General features: G+C 53.9%; 1 protein-coding gene across 1 annotated transcript in view; it reads left to right on the top strand.

The window, feature by feature from the left end:
* Nucleotides 1-15,265, top strand: part of SLC27A1 (solute carrier family 27 member 1) — a 28,615-nt gene extending 13,350 nt beyond the window's left edge. The window contains exons 3-13 of the mRNA XM_082835625.1: nt 2,436-2,830; nt 2,957-3,118; nt 3,214-3,283; nt 4,044-4,135; nt 4,208-4,317; nt 11,354-11,563; nt 12,713-12,839; nt 12,929-13,066; nt 13,139-13,303; nt 13,707-13,853; nt 15,103-15,265. Of these exons, the coding sequence (XP_082691751.1) occupies nt 2,436-2,830; nt 2,957-3,118; nt 3,214-3,283; nt 4,044-4,135; nt 4,208-4,317; nt 11,354-11,563; nt 12,713-12,839; nt 12,929-13,066; nt 13,139-13,303; nt 13,707-13,853; nt 15,103-15,260 (1,774 nt within the window). The 3' untranslated portion in view covers nt 15,261-15,265. The remainder of the gene's footprint in view (nt 1-2,435; nt 2,831-2,956; nt 3,119-3,213; nt 3,284-4,043; nt 4,136-4,207; nt 4,318-11,353; nt 11,564-12,712; nt 12,840-12,928; nt 13,067-13,138; nt 13,304-13,706; nt 13,854-15,102) is intronic.
* Nucleotides 15,266-15,885: the final 620 nt, after the last annotated feature.

The following is a 15,885-nucleotide window of genomic DNA, read 5'->3' as shown; positions in this document are numbered from 1 at the left end:
CCCTCAGTCTGCCCACACTCAAACGGATGGGAAATAGAACCCACCTTTCGAAGGGAGGACTGTCAAAGGGTTTGCAGGGATATTTTAAAATAGCCATACTGATCCAAGCGGGGCAGGGCTGGGAGGACCCCTCTGAGCAGGTGTCATTGGAGCTGAGAGGTGAAGGATGAGAAGGAGCCGAGATGAGGGGCCTGGGCAGAGTATTCCAGGCAGTGGGAGCTGGGCAAAGGCCCTGGGGCAGGAACCTCTGCCCTGCTGAAGATCAGGGAAGGAGGCAAGAGCAAGCTGGGGCAGTGGAGGGTGATGAGGTGGCCAGATGCATGGGGCTGGGCCGTGCTGGGCCTCACAGGCCACAGGGAAGGCATTTGATCGAAAAAACAGTGGGAGCCTTTGGAGGGTTAAAACATTATTTTAAAAAACTTTTTTGATTTTTGATTTTTTAAAAAATTTTTTAAAATTTAGGGAATTCCCTGGGCAGTCCAGTAGTTAGGACTCCACACTTCCACTGCAGGGGGCCCATTCCAATCCCTGGTCAGGGAGCTAAGATCCTGCAAGCTGCACGGTACGGCCAAAAAAATTAAAAAATAAAAAAAATTTTATTTAAAAATTTTTTAAATTAAAAATTTGAATTAAATTTTTATTTATTTATTTATTTTTTTGCGGTACATGGGCCTCTGACTGTTGTGGCCTCTCCCGTTGCAGGGCACAGGCTCCGGACGCGCAGGCTCAGCGGCCATGGCTCATGGGCCCAGCCGCTCCGCGGCATGTGGGATCCTCCCGGACCGGGGCACGAACCCGTGTCCCCTGCATCGGCAGGCGGACTCCCAACCACTGTGCCACCAGGGAAGCCCAAATATTTTTTATTTTTAAAATTTATTTTTTTATTTTATTTTTTAAAAATCTGTGTTAAAAACATTTTACTATGGAAAGTTTCAAGCTTACAGAAGTAGAGAGAATAATGTAATAAACCCATGTGCCCATCCCCCAGCTTCCGTGATCTTCATATGATTGTTTCCTCATCTCCACCCACTTCCTCCTGTGTCTGAATCTCAGTGGCACATCTTTCTATCTGTTGGTTTTCCAGGGTGTACATCTGGAAGGTAAGGACTCCTGTTTCTAACCTTGCCACAGACAGTCTTCATGAGTTTCATTCATTCATTCATTTTTATTGTAGTAAAACACATATAATATAAAATTTACCATTAGCGACACTGAGTACATTCACAGTGTTGTGCAACCATCAGCTCTATCTAGCTCCAGAACATTTCCATCACCCCAAAAGGAAACCCTGTCCCCATTAGCAGTTACTCCCCATTCCCCCTCCTCCAGCTCCTAGTAACCACCAATCTGCTCTGTCTTCATGGGTTGTTTTTGAGGTGTAATTTACATATAATAAAATGCACCTGTTCTAAGTGTTCATTTAGGATTTGGGGAACCACACCCAGGTAACCTTCCTGGGGGCAGAGGGAGGACCACCTGTCTCGGTCAGGGCAGAGCAAGCTGCTGTAACAAACAGGTCCCCACTTGACAGTGGCTTAACCCAGCACAAAGTTACCTCTCAGAGTCAGGTGGCAGGGCAGAGAGCCAGGTAAAGCCAGAAGACCACTCGTTTCTTGAGCTCCTGCACTGAGAAATTCTAGCTTTCTTGGTTCTGTGATCTAAAGCCATTTCTGTTTGCTTAAAACAACACAAACAAGTTTATGTCTCACTCATGTGACAGCCTGGCATCATCAGTGATGGCTGCTCATCTCCACAGGGTCATTCAGGAACCTGGCTCCTTCCTACTGGGGTTCTATCTCCCCCTGGGGCCTCTGATCCCCTTGTCTCTACTAGCAGGTGAAGACAGAGGAGCAAGGCACCTGCCATCAGGGCCTCTCGCTAGCCTGTCTTCTGGCCTCACCTGGGGCAGAAGCACCTCCTCCCCTGGGTGGGGGCACACGTGCTGGATGGCTCAGCCACCTGTGCCTAGTGCCATTGAGTAACTTGGGAGTGGAACAGCCCCCCAGCTCAGGGGCTGGACCCCAGGGCCCGGTTGAGGCAGGCGGGGCATGAGGAGCCCAAGCTGGAGGCAGTGGGGGGTCAGCATGGGGCACTTGGGCTGCCCCAGGAGAGAAACACAAGGTTAGGCCTGGGCCTGGCTCCCTCAGGGTCACCAAGCAAGCTGTGGCGGAGGAGGACAGGGTGGCTGTGGCTTACACTGCATGGCCTGGCCAGCTGTGAGAATCCGCCTGCTTCTGGGCTGACTGGCAAATGGCCCTTTGCCCTTAGCTTCTCCAAGAGACCCAGCAACCCAAGGGCCCTTCTGAACACTTGCCACCCTTGGGAACACAGGGACCTTTTCCTCCGCTTTCTCCACGTGGGGATGCTGAGGCTTGGGGTGGTCTGGAAGCCGGGCAGGACACTCAGTGACACCGTCCCCTCGTCCCCCCTCCCAGCGGCCTCTTCGTACTGATACGCGTGCGCCTGGAGCTGCGGTGGCACCAGCGCGCCCGCCACACCATCCCGCAGATCTTCCAGGAGGTGGTACGGCGGCAGCCTGAGCACCTGGCGCTGGTGGACGCGGGCAGCGGCGTGTGCTGGACCTTCGCTCAGCTGGACGCCTACTCCAATGCCGTGGCCAACCTATTCTGCCATCTGGGCTACACGCCAGGGGACGTGGTGGCCATCTTCCTGGAGGGCCGGCCTGAGTTTGTGGGGCTGTGGCTGGGTCTGGCCAAGGCGGGCATGGAGGCCGCGCTGCTCAATGTTAACCTGCGGCGGGAGCCCCTGATCTTCTGCCTGGGCACCTCGGGCGCCAAGGCTCTGGTCTTCGGACGGGAGCTGGCAGCTGGTGAGGCCGGGTGTGGGCAGCAACTCGGTGGGGGCCTGGGGCCGCCCAGGGCAGGGAGATGGTGCTTCCCTGGCCCTGGGAGGGGACCTGCCCGTCCTTGACCGTGACATATGTTTTGGGCCGCAGTGGTGGCCGAGGTGAGTGGACAGCTGGGCAAGAGCCTGGTCAAGTTCTGTTCTGGAGACATGGGGCCCGAGGGTGTCTTGCCGGACACCCAGCTCCTGGACCCGCTGCTGAAGGAGGCCTCCACAGCCCCCCTAGCCCAGCCCCCTGGCAAGGGCATGGATGGTGAGTCCAGGTGGGATCCCCCCTGCCGATGCCCACCCAGTCCCCTCGTCCCGCTCACGCCAGCCTCCGGTCCCCAACACCCACATCTCTCTTAGATCGACTCTTCTACATCTACACATCAGGGACCACGGGGCTGCCCAAGGCTGCCATCGTCGTACACAGCAGGTGAGGGGCCCGTGGGCATTGCCCCAGCGCAGGAAAGCCACTCCGGTTCCTCTCTATGGCCTGATCCCCCCAACCCCCAGCTCCTTTTGGGGTCTTGTGGGCATCTTGATCCCAACTGGGTAAAACCCACAGCCCATCTCAGGACACCGTGCTGTCCTCTGCCCCTCCTCAGTCTCCTCCTGTCCCCACTCCTGCCCCCAACTGCCCCCTTCTCATCAGTGACCATAGCAAGGTTTAAAATCCTAAGTCAGACCTCCTCTGTGCCAAACCTCCCCGTACCCTCCTTGGCCCTCAGAATAAAAGCCGTATTTGTGTTGTGCGGCACCCGCCGCTTCTCTGATGTCATTTTCCTCCTCTCCACCTCTCGCTCGCTCCCTCCTCGACCCCTCACACTTCCTCAAACCTGCCAGACTCCTTCTGGCCTCAGGACCTTTGCATATGCTCTGCGCTTCACCTGGGTGCCCTTCCCTAGCTCACCCTACAGCACCTTCTTGCCGGGCCTTAGCTCATGTGTCACCTCCCCAGGCAGGTTACCCCACCCTCCCTGGCTTTGTCCCCTTCAGCCTCTCTCTATCCCTTTGCTCTATTATATCCCTCGTGGGAGCAAGCGCCGTTTTATTTGTTGCATGTTCCTCTCCTGCCAGCCTATAAGGCCCCTAATGAGCTGGGCTGGCTCTGCCTCAGTACGCAGCTCGCTCCCCCCACGCCATGCTTTTCTCGGGGGTGTGGGTCCCAGCCCCTGCACTCCCTGCCCCTGCAGGTACTACCGCATAGCGGCCTTTACCCACCACTCCTACAGCATGCAGGCGGCAGATGTGCTCTACGACTGTCTGCCCCTGTACCACTCGGCAGGTACCACAGGGAAGCTTGGGCGGGGGAGGGGGCGGGGGATTGGGGACCCCTCATTGAGTCCACTCTCTGCAGGGAACATCATTGGCGTGGGTCAGTGTCTCATCTACGGGCTGACTGTGGTCCTCCGCAAGAAGTTTTCAGCCAGCCGCTTCTGGGATGACTGCGTCAAGTACAACTGCACGGTCAGGCCCCGCCCCCTCTCGCACCTCCAGCCCTCCGCCCACCCTCCCAAGTATATGGCTCTGAATGGCTGCCTCCCAGGGACTCGGCCGGGGCTGGGAGGGGGCAGTCAGTGCTTCTGTGCTCAAGGCCCAGCCCGAGGCTAAACCTTCAACATGTAAACTCATTGGAACCTCACAGTTGCTTGGGATCGTGCAAAGGCCTCATACCCGTTTTGCAGGTGGAGAAACTGAGGCTTTTAATTGGACACAGACTGCCTGAGATCCTTAAGGTGCTGCCTTCCCTACTCCCTGTGCCCCGAAGGTCTTCCCTGCTGGTGGCTGCGGGGAAATGGGTGCAGTCACCGCGCTGGGCTGGTTAAGGCCACAAAGCCCAGGGCTTCCTGGTGGGATAAGCATGAAGCAGAGGTGGAGGGCATCCACTGTCCTGCAGAGCAGGTAGGGGTTAAGACAAATCCCTTCCTCTCCTCTCCCCTCCACAATGAGAGGAGAGCAGGCCGAGGATTTCAGTGCTGTGATGGGGGTGGAAATACAGGTGCCTAGTACCTTCCTCCAGGTGGAAGAAGGAGTGAGGAGGGGAGGGAAGGGGGTGTGTCCAGGGACTGGCAAATTGGCAGGTGCTGACCCCACCTTGAACAGGTGGGGCCCAGAGACGTTCAGCCACTTGCCCAGATCACACAGCTGGACAGGGTGGGGGCTCTGGGCCGGGCATCCTGGGGGATCTCTCGGGGCGATGACTCTGCCCTGCTGTGCTTTTGAGGATTTTATGTTCTGCTTGGGGTGGTGGGGGGTGGTCTGGGGAAAACTGCTAATCTGAATCTTGAAATAGAAGACAGTCTGTTTATTAACTTAACTCTTGAGAGTTGCAAATATACGTAAATGTGGACAGAAAAGTTTAGGGGATTCCCAGGTATCCATCACTCGGCTCCAGAGGACATCAGATACCCTCTCCTGCCCCTTCCACGCCCCCAGCACGTCCCTCCTTCTGTGTTGTTGTGAAGCAGCCCCAGATAGCAGCGTGTTTCCTGCATAGATATGTCAGTAAAACCTCTGAAAGCTGAGGATTGGTCTTTTTTTTTTTTTTCAATTGAGGTGAAATTCATGTAAGATTAGCTTTTTTTGGTTTGTTTTCAATTTTTGAACTATTTAGTTTTATTTATTTATTTATTTATTTTTTGGCCACGCCTAACGGCATGCGGGGGATGGAACCCGTGCCCGCTGCAGTGGAAGGGCGGAGTCTTAACCACTGGATCGCCAGGGAAGTCCCCAAGATTAGCTGTTTTAAAGTGGACGCTTCAGTGGCACTTAGTCCATTTACAGTGTTGTACAGTCACCACCTCTATGTAGTTCCAGAACATTTCCATCACCCCCAAAAGAACATGCTGTCCCCACTGGCAGTCATTCCCCGTTCCCCTTCCCCCAGCCCCTGGCAATGAATCTGCTTTCTGTCTCTATGGGTTTGCCTGTTCTGGACATTTCTTATAAATGGGATCTCTGTGTGGCCTTTTGTGTCTGGTGAGGGCTGATTTTAAAACAAAAGATTTGGGACTTCCCTGGTGGCGCAGTGGTTAAGAATCCGCCTGCCAATGCAGGGGACACGGGTTCGATCCCTGGTTCGGGAAGCTCCCACATGCCATGGGGCAACTAAGCCCGTGCACCACAACTACTGAGCCTGCGCTCTAGAGCCCGGGAGCCACAGCTACTGAACCTGCGTGCCACAACTACTGAAGCCCGCGTGCCTAGAGCCCATGCTCCATAACAAGAGAAGCCACCGCAATGAGGAGCCCGTGCACTGCAACAAAGAGTAGCCCCCGCTCACCGCAACTAGAGAAAGCCCCCACACAGCAACAAAGACCCAACACAGCCAAAAATAAATAAATAAATTAATTAAAAAAAAATGAAACAAAAGATTTGAAAGCAGGGTCTCAAAGGATATTTGTACACCCATGTTCATAGCAGATTATTCACAATAAATAAAACATGGAAGCAATCCAAGTGTTCAGCAACAGAATGAATGGATAAGCAAAATGTGGTTCATCCCTACAGTGGAATATTATTCAGCCTTAAAAAGGAAGGAAGTTCTGACACAGGCTACAACATGGATGACCATTGAGGACATTATGCTGAATGAAATAAGCCAATTGCAAAAAGACAAATACTGCATGATTCCACTTATATTGGGTACTCACAGTAGCTAAAATCATAGACAGAAAGTAGGATGGTAGTTGCCAAGGCCAGGGGAGGGGGGAATGGGGAGTTAGTGTTTACTGGGTATAGAGTTTCAGATTTACAAGGTAAAAATATTTTTTGGGGGGAATTCCCTGGCAGTCTAGTGGTTAGGCCCCGGCACTCTCACTGCTGAGGGACCGGGTTCTATCCCTGGTCAGGGAACTAAAAATCTCAGAAGTCACGTGGTGTGGCCAAAAAAAAAAAAAAAAAAATTTATGGGGATGGATAGTGGTGATGGCTGCTCAACAATGTGAATGTATTTAATACACTGAACTGTACCCTTAAAAATGGCTAAGATGGAAAAGAAATGGCTAAGATGGTACATTTTATATTGTGTGTATTTTACCCCAATAAAAGATAGAGTCAGAAAGAAGGAAAAAACCCCACAAACACATAACCTCAGTATCATTATCCCAGCCAAAAAGTGCCAGTGATTTCTCAATTATCAGGAATCCGGACAGTGGCCTGATCCCCAGTGTTTCTACCATGTCAAAATATGGGGGGGGGGGTTGTTTCTGTATTTTTAAAAAAAATCAGTGTTTAGGTAAGACCCACACATTGCAACTAGTTGATGTTTCCTATAAGAATCCTTTCATCTGTAGGTGCCCCTTGTCTCTCCCTCATTCTCCTCCCACCCCTCCTTGTAATTTATTTATTGAAGAAATGAAGTTTGGCCTGTAGTGTTTTCCCAGTCTGGGTATTGCTGGGAGGTCCTTTGACATGCTTCTCTCTCCCTGGCACCTCCTGTACCTTGGGAGTAGGGTCAAGCGTAGTGGGTATTTTTGTTTAACTACTTTTTAAAATTGACATATAGTTAATTTATACAATGTTAGTTTCAGGTATACAGCAAGGTGATTCAGTTATATATATATATATATATATATATATATAAACATTTTATATACATATATATTCTTTTTCAGATTATTTTCCATTTTCCATTATAGATTATTACAAGATATTGAATATAGTTCCCTGTGCTATACAGTAGGTCCTGTTGTTTATTTTATATATAGTAGTGTATATATGTTAATCCCAGACTCCTAATTTATCTCTCCCACCCATCCCCTTTGGTAAACTTAAGTTTGTGAGTCTATTTCTGTTTCATAAACAAGTTCATTTCTATCATTTTTTTTTTGGCGGTACGCGGGCCTCTCACAGTTGTGGCCTCGCCTGCTGTGGAGCAGAGGCTCCAGACGCGCGAGCTCAGCGGCCATGGCTCACGGGCCCAGCCGCTCCGTGGCATGTGGGATCTTCCCGGACCGGGGCACGAACCCGTGTCCCCTGCATCGGCAGGCAGACTCTCAACCACTGCGCCACCAGGGAAGCCCCATTTCTATCATTTTTAAAGATTCCACATAGACATGATATCATATGATACTTGTCTTTCTCTGTTTGACTTAGTTTTTTTATATGATAATCTCTAGGTCGGTCCATGTTGCTGTAAATGGCATTATTTCATTCTTTTTTATGGCTGAGTAATATCCCATTGTATATATATGTACCACATCTTCTTTATCCATTTCTCTGTCAGTGGACATTTAGGTTGCTTCCGTGTTTTGGCTACTGTAAATAGTGCTGCTATGAACATTGGGGTGCATGTATCTTTTCAAGTGAAGAGTTTTGTCCAGATATATGCCCAGGAGTTGGATTGCAGGATCACATGGTAACGCTATGTTTAGTTTTTTTTTTTTTTTTTTTTTTTTGTGGTACACGGGCCTCTCACTGTTGTGGCCTCTCCCGTTGCGGAGCACAGGCTCCGGACGCACAGGCTCAGCGGCCATGGTTCACGGGCCCAGCCGCTCCGCGGCATGTGGGATCTTCTAAGACCGGGGCACGAACCCGTGTCCCCTGCATTGGCAGGCGGACTCTCAACCACTGCGCCACCAGGGAAGCCCTATGTTTAGTTTTTTGAGGAATCTCTATACTGTTCTCCGTAGTGGAAGCACAGCATCTCTCAACCACAGCAGTGTGGCTTTGGAGCTGCGTCATTCTCTGTGGTGAGGACTGTCCTGTGCACTGTAGGTTATTTAACAGCATTTCTGGCCTAAAATCACTGGATGCCACTAGCACCGCACCTCGCAGCTGTGATAATTAAAAACGTTTCCAGACATTGTCAGGTGTCTTGACTGTGGTTGAGAACCACTGATCTAGATATTTGATCGCTTCAAGTTCTGCTTTTTTGGCAAGGGTTCCCTGTGGGTGATGTCATGTCCTCCACGAGGAGGCCTGTGGTGTCTGGCGGTCCCTCTCTTTGTCTTTGACATGCTGTGTTGCATCGGGCTTTGTTCACTGTCTCCAGGCCCCTGAAATTCCATTCTGTTTCCTTGAAGGGGTATTTCTGTGACCAAGAGAAGGCACTGAGGGGCTCTTTAAGGAGTAGAGGATGGAATCCTCAAAGGTCAAGTTTAACAAGGATGCCAAAAAGACTTAAGAGCGTGCGTTTGGGTTTAGAAATCCCATCTCATGGCTGGCTATAGGATGGGGGAAACTGCGTGGCTGTTTTATTTGCAGCAGTGGGCATGGCCCAGATCAACTGCCCAGCCATCCTCATGGGAGGCAGCAGGCTGTGATCTAGAACTCCCCTTTTTTAGTGCATAAAGCAGATGGGCAGGCGACAGGTAAGTCAACCCATCATCCATCCATGGGTGTATAGCTCCTGTGTCTCCCCATACCCACTTGGGTGTGTACATTTGGTGTACGAGGTCACCCTGACTCGGGAGTTGTAGTGGGGGGTCCCAGGTTGACAATTCACTGCCAGCTTCTTTCCAGGTGCTGCCCTGCAGGCAGAAGGTGTTGGCTGGGGCACCTGGTGTCTGCCTCTCTGAGCTGACCTGAGTTGTCTTCCCTTCAGCCCTGGGTCTGTCCGAGGGTCCAGGCCAGAGTAAAGATCAGCTGTCTGGCTCTCAGTATGCAGATGTGGCCTCAGGGCCACAGGGTCATTGAAACCTTCAGCTGCCTCAACTGTGGCTGTGTTGTCCCTTCCCCAGCCTGGTTTCTGAAGAGGACATCTGCGAGCCGCTCAGAGTGTGGCTGTGTCTACCTGTGATGGTCTGGAGGGCAGCTATGTATTTAGGCAGGACTTTGTCAGTTGACAGGTAAAACCAAAACCCTAAACCCAGCCCTAACCTAAATTCTGGCTTTCTTGAGGAAAGGGATTTATTAGCTTATGGAACCGAGGAGGCCACATGGTGGACAGCTTCAGGCACACCTTGATCAAGGAAGGCCTCTCTCTCTCTCTCTTTATTGTTTTCCTCTTCCTCTTGTTTTCTTCTTTCCTTAGTGGGTGGCTTCCTTCCCAGCCCTGCTTCTCCAGGAGTGTTCCCTGCAGTTCTAGTTGAGAAAGAGCCTGTCTTCCCACCAGTCCATTAAAAGTCTCAGGGCTGATTCTCATTGGCTTAGCTGTGGTCACATGCTTATCCTTGAACCAATCAGTGTCTGGGGATGGACTGGAATGATTGGCCAGGCCGTATGACTTGTTCTATCCTGGAGATGGGGTGGGCTGGGCCACACCCAAAGCACATGAGGGAGCCTGGGGGCAGAGGGAGAGAAACCATCAGGGTCTCTGATCTTGCCTTGCCTGGGGCTTGCTTCCTGGTCAGCAGCAGGTGATCTTGGGCCACCTGTGTCCCCTCTCTGGGTCTCAGTACCTTCCTCTCCAACATGAAGTCTCAGGAAGATGAAACAGATGAGCTCTCTGCTTGGCTGGTAGTGAGTGCTCAGTGCATTCGTATTTATCAGATACTTATTAAGTCCTGCTCAAGGAATACCTCTCAGTCACGGTGACATTTGAGCCGAGACCTGAGGACCCAGGTGCATCTGGGGGAAGATTGTTCTAGGCAGAGGGCACAGTATGTGCAAAGGCCCTGAGGAGGAGACCCACGTGGCAGAGCCGAGTGAGCATAGGAGTTAGAAGGACGGGGGGCAGTGAGGGCAGCAGGGTCACATGGAATTGATCACAGGTCGAATTTTGTACTTCATCTAGTGAGTACTTTGAAGCTGTACTGATTGCCATGGTGGTTAATTCTGAACATGTAACTGCTTCATTGAGACTCTGGAGCCAGGATGCCCAGATGCATAACAAATTTTACCACATTATCAGCCTTGGTGGTTACTTACTGTCTGTGAACCTCAGTTTCTCCATCTGTAAAATGGGGAGGGTATCATTAAGAAGCCGTCCTGGAGATGAGGACTCAAGGGCACCTGGGGTATCTGGGACTTGACGCCAGGGGGTGGAGCCACAAGACAGGGAGAGAAGGAGCCCAGGGGGTAGTGCGGGGTGGCGGGGGGCAGTGAGTAGGTGACTCCATGGGCAACTGGGGCTGGGTCCCTGCTGTGACTTCAGGGAGGCAGCGAAGAGCATGCATCTGAGAGTGGTTCCACCCCAGGATCAGGACTGTGGGCACCCCGAGCTCAGATGGTTGGGGCTCTAGGGAACAGTGTAGAGCACATCGCCTCTGGGCTGAGGGTTGCCCTGTGGAGTGTCAACGCCACGGCTCACCTTCCTGCCTGCGTGCACCACACGTGGTGTCCCCAGAAAGCAGCGGAGGGGATAGAGGGACCGCTGGAGGGGCATGGGGGACGCGATGCATCCACTCAGATGGAAGGAGTGTTGGGGATTGAGGGAATGGATAGGCCTGGTCTGTTTCCTTGCTATTATCATCTTTAAGGCCGTTTTGTTCCTAGCTTCCAGGTTGGAGTGGGGGAGATCGCTGGGTCTGGGGGTCTCTGGCCCGCGGCAGCCTCCACCCCCAGCCGGCTCCTCTCTGCTCCAGCGCAGGCGCTCACTGCTCACTTCCCACCCACCTAGGTGGTGCAGTACATCGGGGAGATCTGCCGCTACCTGCTGAAACAGCCGGTGAGCGAGGCAGAAGGGCGGCACCGCGTGCGCCTGGCGGTGGGCAACGGGTTGCGGCCAGCCATCTGGGAGGAGTTCACGGAGCGCTTCGGCGTGCGCCAGGTCGGCGAGTTCTACGGAGCCACCGAGTGCAACTGCAGCATCGCCAACATGGACGGGAAGGTGGGCGCGGGCGGGGCGGCCCGGCCCGGGCAGGTCTCGGGGTTCAGGGATCGCTGCTACCTATGCCTCGCCGGCCCCGTGTCCCCAAAGAACAGCCTGGATTGTGGTGGGCAGTTCGGCCAGGGCACTCGAATGCTTTCTTCTGGCTTGTCCAGTCATGTGACTGTCGCCCCTGAGTTCAAATTCACAGCGTGACTGTGTTGCCCTGGGCAATCACCTCAGCCTTTCTGAGCCTCAATTTGTAGCAGTGGAGGTGGCAGGGGAGAGCAAGGCTCTGGGGGGTCCAGGGCCAGAAATGGGGTGCTGATCTCCTCCTACTGGGCAAGTCACTCAGACTCCTTGGGTCTTCGTTTCCTTCTCTGTAAATGGGGTTAACAACTTATCAGGTTTGTTCTAATCACCCAACATCACGAGCTCAGCACAGCACCCCTTTCCCGTGCAGTAGGCACTCTGCAAACAGATGCTTTTATGATTAATAATTATTATCTCCACTCTGCCCTCTCAGGACCCTCCTTCTCCCTTATTAAGCCATCCAAAGTCAGGAACAGAGAACGAGAAGAATAATACATCGCCCTAGGGGGCAGGGGTTCTTTCTGTCTCTCGCTGCTGGGTCCCCAGCACCTGAGGACAAGGCACAGTCCCCACCACGCACGTCTGTTGAACGGACAGCCCCAGAGCACACTCTGGCCGTACCAGCAGAGGTTGCCGCTCTGACAAATACACCCAACCGTGTGCAGCGGCAGAAACCCATTAGGCCTTTCTGCTCATAGCACTGAGCCAGGCAGGGTGACATGCAGTGGGCAGCGGGCAGAAGCTCTGCCAGTGTCCCTACGTGGCTTCAGGATCACTTTGGCCATCCACTTCCTGCCAGCCTGGAAAGTTTTAAGGACCAGGAAGTGGTGGCCGACTGGCAGGTCTCCTCACATGACTGCAAGGGAGGCTGGGAAGGTGGGAGAGGGGGGCACGATTCCTGGCAGGATGCTGCACTTAATACCCCCCTCTCTCAGATCATCCAAGGTCACAGAGTTGGGTGACACTAGGGCGTGCTAATTCCAGGCCCTGGGGCAGGAGAGGCAGGGTGTGTGTGTGTGTGGGGAGGACACTGTGTCACCCCGGGGCTCCTCGTTGACTCGGCTGGCCGCATCCCAGGTCGGCTCCTGTGGCTTCAACAGCCGCATCCTGCCCAATGTGTACCCCATCCGACTGGTGAAGGTCAATGAGGACACCATGGAACTACTGCGGGATGCCCAGGGCCTCTGCATCCCATGCCAGGCCGGTGAGCAGGGTCCCGCCCAGTCCCCCGGGGAGCCGGGGCCCCCCGCCTCCTGCCCGCCCAGCACAGCCCGAGCGCCGCCTCCTCCCTAGGGGAGCCCGGCCTCCTCGTGGGCCAGATCAACCAGCAAGACCCTCTGCGTCGCTTCGATGGTTACATCAGCGAGAGTGCCACGAGCAGGAAGATCACCCACAGCGTCTTCCGCAAGGGGGACAGCGCCTACCTCTCAGGTGTGCAGACCCTGGGGGCCGGCCGTAGGGATGGCAGGTCGCCGTCTTACCTCCCCCTCTCCTCTCTGCCAGGCGACGTGCTGGTGATGGACGAGCTGGGCTATATGTACTTCCGGGACCGCAGCGGGGACACCTTCCGCTGGCGTGGGGAGAACGTCTCCACCACTGAGGTGGAGGGCGTGCTGAGTCGCCTGCTGGGCCAGACAGACGTGGCCGTGTACGGGGTGGCCGTGCCAGGCAAGCTGGGGGCTCCGGGGGTGGTTCTAGGGTCCTGGGAGCAGCCCTGGAGGAGCCCAGCCAGGAGGAGCTTGGAGGTACAGGTACCCTTGTAGGCAGGACCTAAAGCAGTGCACAACCTGGACAACTGCACCCGACAGGGTGGCGGCCTGGGTCTGGAATCTCTCCTCATGCCTGATGTTGAGCCTCAGTTTCCTCATCCAGAAAATGGGCTCATGAAATCAGCCGTGGCTCAGGGCTGCAGGGAGTGCAGCAGGAGCTCCATAAAATGTTTGCTGCTTTGGCGAGCATTATTCCAGGTGGAAGGGACTGGAGGTCAGAAGCCAGGGGCCACCGTTGGAGGGTGGATCTGGTCCCATGGAGGGGCGAAGGGTGGTGGTCTCAGCCAAACCTCTGTCTCCAGGGGTGGAGGGCAAAGCAGGCATGGCGGCAATTGCGGACCCCCACGGCCAGCTGAGCCCCAATGCCCTGTACCAGGAGCTGCAGAAGGTGCTGGCACCCTACGCACGGCCCATCTTCCTGCGCCTCCTGCCCCAGGTGGACACCACAGGTGCGGCCCCCTGTCTCTTCGTGTATCCATCTGTCTTTTAGTTCCTCAGTCATTTACTTATTTGTCCTAGTTCAGTCCCTGTGCCAGGCCCGACGTAATGGTTCATGGCCAGCCGGCACTGTGGGCCAAGCCCTTTTCTTGTTTTATTTACATACTTATTTCTTTCTGTTTCTCACTCGCACTCCCACTGGGTATCCTGCAGTATTGGGTGCATTTCTTTATATTCAGCATTTTTTCTGATGACTAGGAAATTTGAGCAAATCGTCTCACACCTCTGAGGTTTCCTCTGCTGTAAATCACCCTTCGTATCTTTGACCCGTCTTTGTATTGCCTCATCTTTCTTTGTGATTTACGGAAATTTCCCGTAATAGTCTAGATGTTAATTCCATAGTGGTTTCAGACCTTCTACATCTCTTCTGTTTTGGAAACTCTTAACTCTGTCCATGGTTCCCTTTATTGAAAAGAAGCCTCTAATTTTGATACAAACTTAAACACCACCACCACTACCGCCTCTGCTTTTTCAATTTTGTGGTTTGTGCTTTTGGAAGGCAGCTCTGCTCACCACTCTGCCACCAATGCACACAGGTTTGTGCTTTTGAAGTTTCATTTGAAAGGAAAAAAACTTTCCCAACTCTAGAGCACACAGGGATTCTCCCTCCATTTTTTTCTACCAACCCTAACCCTGTCTTTCACAAAACCCTTCTTTAATAGTCTACCGCAGGGAGTGCAAACTTTTTCTTAAAGTCCCAGATGGTAGATATTTTCAGTTGTGGGCCACAGCCTCTGCAGCAATAATTCAGCTCTGCAGCTGTAGGGCAAAAGCAATAGTAAACAGTGTGTACGTGAATGGGCGTGGCCCACCTCAAATGGTGGGCCGAATCTGGCCCGTGGGGTGGGCCATGGGCCTATAAGTTGCTGACTCCTGACCTACTGTGTGACAGAGCCAGCCCTGTCACCTTCTTGGTCTTGTGGGGGGTTGGCACGTGACCAGGCAGGGGGTACACAGAGTTTCAGGCCATGATGAGGGTGGTCAGGGAGGCCTCCCTGGAGGAGAGGGCATGAAGCTGAGATCCAAAGGCCAGGGGGGAGTCAGGCAGGCAAAATGGGGAAGAATGTTCCTAGCAGAGGCCTCTTCAGAGGCCTGGAGGTGCAGGACAGGATGGCGAGTTGAGGGAGGGGGGATTCCTGGGACCCCCCCTGCCGAGTCCCCATCCCACCCCCACTTCCACCCCCACCCCCATCCCCACAGGCACCTTCAAGATTCAGAAGACGAGGCTGCAGCACGAGGGCTTCGACCCACGCCAGACCTCAGACCGGCTCTTCTTCCTGGACCTGAAGCAGGGCCACTACCTGCCTCTGGATCAGGGTGTCTACACCCGCATCTGTTCGGGCGCCTTCTCCCTCTGACGCTCTTCCTCGGCCCACCAGAGACTTTGCACCAGGCCCAGCAAGCGAGGGGGGCTTGAGCCAGACAGCCCTGCCCTGTCCTGGGGGCAGAGAAACTGGATCCCAGGAGGAGCCTGTATTTCCCGCCTTCACCCTCCTCCTCTCCCCCTCTGGTTGCCCCCTGCCTGTCCTCCACTCCTGTGTCTGTGTGTGTGTCTGTCTCTGCGCCCTGCTTCTCGGCCTCCCTCCTGTCCCTGACTGCCCTCACCTCTCTCCTCCATCTTTCCTCCCCTGCCCTCTTCCTGCCGAAAGTAGAACAGACATTTCCTGGGAGCTGGGGTCTGTGCGGAGGCCCAGCTGCCTTGGGGGCCTCCGCGGGTCCTCCCCACTGGGTGGTAAACCCGAGTGGGGCCTCTCCACCTCCCTCTCAGCTGTGCCTTAACAAGGCCCACCCAGCCCAGACCTCCCTAGGCTGCTAGATTCCTGGACGTTGTAGCACTGCATGAGCTCCAGGCAGGCCCTCCACTCTCCTTGCTGAACTGAGGAGCCGGGGGTGTCTGCCTGGCCAGCCCGGGAGCAGGGGGGCCTCGGCCAGGGGTGCAGGTCAACAGGAAATTTCTCCCTGGCCGGACCAATTGCCTTTTGC

Source organism: Leucopleurus acutus (assembly GCF_964270905.1).
Source record: "Leucopleurus acutus genome assembly, chromosome: 3".
Lineage (NCBI taxonomy): Eukaryota > Metazoa > Chordata > Mammalia > Artiodactyla > Delphinidae > Leucopleurus > Leucopleurus acutus.
The sequence above is the reverse complement of the archived record's forward strand: the minus strand, read 5'-3'. Positions and strand labels throughout refer to the sequence as shown.